This window comes from Colias philodice, chromosome 12, assembly GCF_061535455.1.
Source record: "Colias philodice isolate Cphi_HAF_F1 chromosome 12, ilColPhil1 Martin Lab GWU primary, whole genome shotgun sequence".
Taxonomy (NCBI): domain Eukaryota; kingdom Metazoa; phylum Arthropoda; class Insecta; order Lepidoptera; family Pieridae; genus Colias; species Colias philodice.
Genome location: NC_143097.1, coordinates 513,872 through 519,871, shown reverse-complemented (window position 1 = coordinate 519,871; position 6,000 = coordinate 513,872). Strand labels below are relative to the sequence as shown.

Sequence of the window (6,000 nt, the reverse complement as noted above, 5' to 3'; positions counted from 1 at the left end):
ATAACATATTATTGTACTGAACCAACAACAAATTAATTGATAAATGTTTAAAAAAGACGAAATGTGCGTGTGTGCATAGTATTCTGTTCAATTAAAAAAACATGTATCGAGATGAATCGAACTCGATGCATAGAACGAACTAAATGCTTTACTAGCTTGAAAAAAATAAATAAGACAACAAAAATTATAGGCATATAAGTAAAACTATGTTTTGCAATAATATTATTGAATAATTTTCTTTCAAATAATTATTTTAATATATCATGTCAGGCCAAAACGATTTCTTTCGAATCGATGTTTTACTTAAAATCGATTTTCAACACATCTGGGAAATGTCAAAATTTTGCAGGAAGGCACATGCAACGCTGTTTACAAGTCGACGTCGTTCTGTTTGTCGTACAACGTTTGTTTTTCACGTAATCGGCCCGTGTTTTGTACAATGCCTTCCGGCGCCGTGGGTGTCATATTGCGTGTGTTTTCGTGATTTTAAAGTTCTGTTGTGACAGGTGTGTTTTGCGTAACAGAGTCGCAATGGGCGCTAAGGCTAGCACCGCGAATGGGGGGCAGAGTCCGCGGGCCAGAACATTTTCTACCAGCTCTAGTTCCGATGTAGTGTCGGGTGGTGCGGGTTTTAGCTTGTTACGCGCGATTCCGGGTATACAAGTGTCGAATGATAGGCAGCGAGCGCGCTCGCTTTCGTCAGTGCCGGATTTGCATACATCACACGAAGCTATCGCTATCCCTCCAAACTCCCAGAGCTACGAGGCTTCCGCAGCAGCTAGTCCCGATACAGACTCGAGTTCCAATGAAGAGGCAGGGCCTGTAGCGGGCACGTCCTTGGCCCTGGGAAGGGTTTATGCGGCGCATTCTCTTCCTTCACATATTTGGTCTCTAAACGGTAAGTGTTTTACTTTGCGAAACTTTTGATAAATTGCAAGAAAGACTTTGATAAATGGTTATGTTCAGGTTCAAATGTAAATATTAGGGAATAAAGGCTGCATAGGGGTTTTATTTGAAGCTGTAAAATGTGTTCTATGAAGTTTGTAATCATTATGAAAATAAAGCAAGTGTAGTGTTAATTACGTATTACAATATTGATAACAATGAAAGTATATCTGTTAGATAATAATTACATCTTATTTTCTACATTGTTGTATGTAGATAATATAATAATAGAGATAAGAACACGTACACACACAATTACAAATTAAGTTTTCCATCGTTTTGTAATACTTTTCTTTTACTTTACATTATTTACAGTGTTTTCAATTGAATATATTCATGTTTTTGTTTTATCTTACATAGAGTTAGTTACTCTTAAAGGCTACAGGATTCCAATAAGAATTATATAGCTTATATAATGAACAAATAATATATTTAGTTATTACGGAATAGTAAACAATAAGGCTGTTTCTTGCACATAAGGACATTTATTACAAGTGTTGATCAAAGTGGGTGGTATGACAAAGTGACGTCATTGGTCATACTCTGAGGTAATCAGAGCATTTATTTATTTCTTTGAAGCAGATAGATTTGATATTGGTACCATTGATCAAGTTTCTTTTGGGGGCAAGCGATTCGTGTTTCAGCAAACATAATTTTTTTTTTAGTCCCAAATGAGAATCAAATTTCTTTAATTTTATACTGCTCAAATTTTTGTAATCTAAATAACTTCTTTTCCAAAAAATATTTTTTTGATCTGACCACATATTCCAAATTTGTGAGACCAAAACAATTCTTTTTAAAGTTTTACAATTACTCTGACTGACTATATTATAAGTTTATTGGAAATTGTTTTCAATTACCTATAAGTAAGTAGTCTTTTAAGTAGGTCTTTTAAGCAATTTGAAGTAGGTATTTTAGATAAATATTAACCCATTGACCACCGAGCGCCCCGATCGGGGCGCGACACAATAGATTATCTATTGTGTCTGTGATTCCGGGGACTGATGGATTAAGGATAAAAAAACTACTGCAGGGTTTACGTCTGCCAATTTTTTAATGTACTTGATTTATAAAATTGGCACACGTTTATAATTCTTATCTATTTGATGCCCTTTTGACCTAGTTCTTTACACGAGTTAAAGCTTTCATACAAGTTTTAGATTTGGCTTTTGTACAGAACCAAACTTCTTTGTGTCAGTTACCAACTTTTTGAATAAGTTCATGTTTGAATTTCAGTGTCTTAAGAAACATTACTTTGCTTTGGTTTTTTTGTTGTAGAAAGGGCATTTTTAATAAATCTATTTCAAATGGGCAAATATTTTGGTATAATTTGTATCATGCTATCAAAACATTTATGGATTGGCTATAGTTAAAAAATAAATTTACATCATTTATAAGATACAGTAAAATACACTGTACCATAGATAATTATAAATACATGTTGAGTAACAGTAATTATTTATTGCTACAAATTATTGCTTTAAAATTGATTGACACACAGGAGTAGTTTTAATTGAAGTATCCCTTAATATAACGGGGCTTCACAAAATTTGGATAGTAAAAATGGATTAAGTATCATTAAGCATGCTTCAGTGATTTTACAAAGTACTGTTTTGTTTTAGAAGCCATATGAATGTTTATCCTTTATAGGGTGTTCATTTGGAATATTTAAAGTATGTACAGTGATTATCTGTAGGAAGGATAGTTGAACAGGGTGCCCTATGTAATAAATATGTCAGTATAGAAGTAAACCTTATTGATAGAATTTTTAAGTTATAGACGAGACTCATACATAACTGTAGGTATTATTGTTTTTGATAATATTGTACACATACCTATTATGAACTAGAAATATATTGTTGAAAATCATCATGTAGCAATTTAATAATGCACAGTAGATTTTGTATGGCATGATTATTTTTCACAATAATTGTTGTCGCTATAATATATTATAATTTCGGAAATAATATAAGTATATATTAATTGAATTATTTACCAGTTAAATTTGTTTATGTTTTTGTCACATTATTTCTTTAATTCATTCCTTGCTTTTAGAAATAGCACATACCTTAATGTATTTTTCAATTATTTTAACTCACACCTCCGACCTTCACATTTATTATTTTGTCATATATACATTCAAATTCAAGTGTACTTACTTTACATATGTACGACGTAATTATATCTCATTATAAAAACAATGATAGCAAACAATACAGTGTGTATAATTTTAGTCACAGCTTATGTTTGCTCGAGTTGTTAATTTAAAGACATTGAACGAACACCTCTTTGGTATTGTTAAGTAGCATTAGAATCAGAATCAAGTGGAAATAAAACCTTATAAGCTGTGATATAAATAAATACTTATGTCATAAGAATACTGAATAATCAAATGATATGGTCAATGGGTGGACCAATTTGAATAATTCTTTTTTTAATATATTCCTTGAAGTATGAGGATGGTTCTTATGTAGAGAAAACGTGAATATGTATGTACCACGGGCGAAGCCGGGGTGGACCGCTAGTTCTTAATAAAAAATAATAATATTTATAATATTTTAACATAGAAATAGATAAATGGTTATGACGTCTTTTAATTAAGAATAATATGTTTTGTGTGGAATTATTTAAGATAACATTATTATCAGTCTTGCTTTGAGCTCTATGTTAACAGATGTTTACAGTTTCCAATTTTATTTGTATTATTTTTAAATCCAGTGTTAGTTCGAACTACATGATTTCTGTTATATTAATAGAGGTTTATTGCCAGTGTTTGTTAGTTCTACACTCGTCTATCAGCACAATTACATTATTATTTACAATTTATAATCTGTTTTCAGTTTAGATGTGTTCTTACTTTACTTATTGGAAATTGATTTACGTCCGTTACTGTGGTGCGCTTGAACGATTTTATGCAAGCAACCTTGATTTTGTTTTTAAAATTAAAATAGCTGCTGTTACTGCATATTACATAACCTGCAGTTTTAGAGATTAACAGAAACATACAGACTGACATCTCGCTACTAGAGGTAGTATACTTTTAATAAAAAGTTACTATGTACACATCATTATTTAAATTTTATTTCTTTCGATAGACAGAAAGTGAATAGAGTGTAATGAATTGGATATCAAATATCTAGATATCTATTTATTTAGTTTTGTGTGTATTTATTGTGGACTGTGGTGTTAGAAAATCTTGCATTTGATCCTTAATCCAGAAATGTTATGTTAGATTTTCTGTTTGAATCCTTTCGTAATAGATTAATCTAGAACCTATGCCCTTTAGTATGCATTATACGATGCAGTATAAAGTTTTGGTATTTGATTATATCATGTTTGGTTTTTATACCGTCATTTGAATTGCGTCAATTCTTGTCCTCGAAAAAATGTATCCTCAAATTTGTTTATTTTTCTTCGAAACATATTGCACTCATTTGTGTATATACATACTACATAATTTAAATGTATTTGAACGGAAAATAAATTAGAATAAACGCAAATCTGGACGTTATTTGTAGTAGCAAAAGTTTATCGCTACCCACCGCTGCGTGCAGCGTGCTACACAGAAGACTTACATCTCCACATAAAAATTAAAAAGTAACGTATTTTCCATCGCCCGCGCCGTAGTCTATACTAAGAAAACGTTCCCATCGACGCTTCTCGTAATAGCAAATCTCTAAATAGGATTAATTTGCCGCCCCTTTAAGGTTGATGTTCCGACCGTCCCTCCATACATTTTTGATTACCTCTAAACACTTAACACAGACACTATTTCTTTAAAACTAATCATTTTATCACTTCTCTATAATGAAATGTGTGCGCGTTCGACCTTTTTAATCAATAATTTACAATATTTACTTAGAAAAACAACAGTAAAATACCGGAAAAATTTGACACTTCTACAGTAGTGTGCGTGACTTTTGCCAAGCGAAACACGACATAAAGCACGACATCTAGCGCATAGACTATATACTTATTACAGATCTAGCGCGTCAATGTCTAAACGAAAGGCGATGTTTAGACATTGACGCGCTAGATGTCGTGCATTCGCGTTCGTTATCTTATATACATAATGAGCATAATTCTAATAAATCAAAGTTCTGTGTAAAAATTGAGTAATTTCATTTCCAATCGTTCAAAGAAAATAACAATAAAATAAAATAAAACTAATGACCTTAGAAACTATGTTTTTTTTTGTAAATTTATTACTCATTATTGTTCGTCCGTCGTAGGTCTGTAAACTGTATTGTACACTGAAGGTAAATGGTACTGTAGGTACTTTAGTTCGGCGTCGTCATCGGCTTGATATAAAATTACATTCTTGATTTCATTGACACGCGCTATGATTTGCGCGCGGAATTTCTTGTGTTGTGAATTTATTTTTGTATGCTATGCATTTTAATTGATTCAAATTGCAATGTTTCTCTAGTATGCATTTGAGACTATATTGTAAATTGTAATAATTGATCGTGGGTATAGTAATTAATTATTCTAATAACGCAATTAGTAATATATGTATTTTCGGTGGGATTCAAAACAAAAAATTGGCCCGTGATTTTTATGAAATTTCACCACATTGCAAATCACATCAATCATAGTTCATACACATGTATGACGAAAGTGATTAGTATTGTGGCTAACATTGACTCATCAGTTCATCACTGAAACCAGTGATAAATCAGTACCTAACTATATCATATTGTGTTTGAATATTTTTAAACAATGATATAAGTATACAATTATTATAAATCGGTAAACTATCAAAGTAATCACAAACTTGCAAACATTGGTAAAATGTCCAGTAGTTTATGAGCCTATTCATTACAATCAAACAAACAAACAAAGTTTTCCTCTTTATAATATTAGTGTAGACAAACACTATGAATACGATCACGAATGCAAATTCGGGGATTTTCTAATTATTGCTAAATAATAATTGAATTCGTTTTGAAATACTCTATAATTTTTAGTGTATAAATAGACATTTATAATGTGGTGCTCATTTTTTTTGTACTGCTAACGCTATTGTAGGTACCTATTTTCGTTGTTTTATTT

At 31.3% G+C, this 6,000-nt stretch overlaps 1 protein-coding gene across 1 annotated transcript in view; it reads left to right on the top strand.

The window, feature by feature from the left end:
• The first annotated feature begins 333 nt into the window (after positions 1 to 333).
• Positions 334 to 6,000, top strand: part of LOC149483715 (E3 ubiquitin-protein ligase znrf2) — a 115,457-nt gene continuing 109,790 nt past the window's right edge. The window contains exon 1 of the mRNA XM_089701989.1: positions 334 to 898. Coding sequence (XP_089558115.1) covers positions 532 to 898 — 367 coding nt within the window. The 5' untranslated portion in view covers positions 334 to 531. The remainder of the gene's footprint in view (positions 899 to 6,000) is intronic.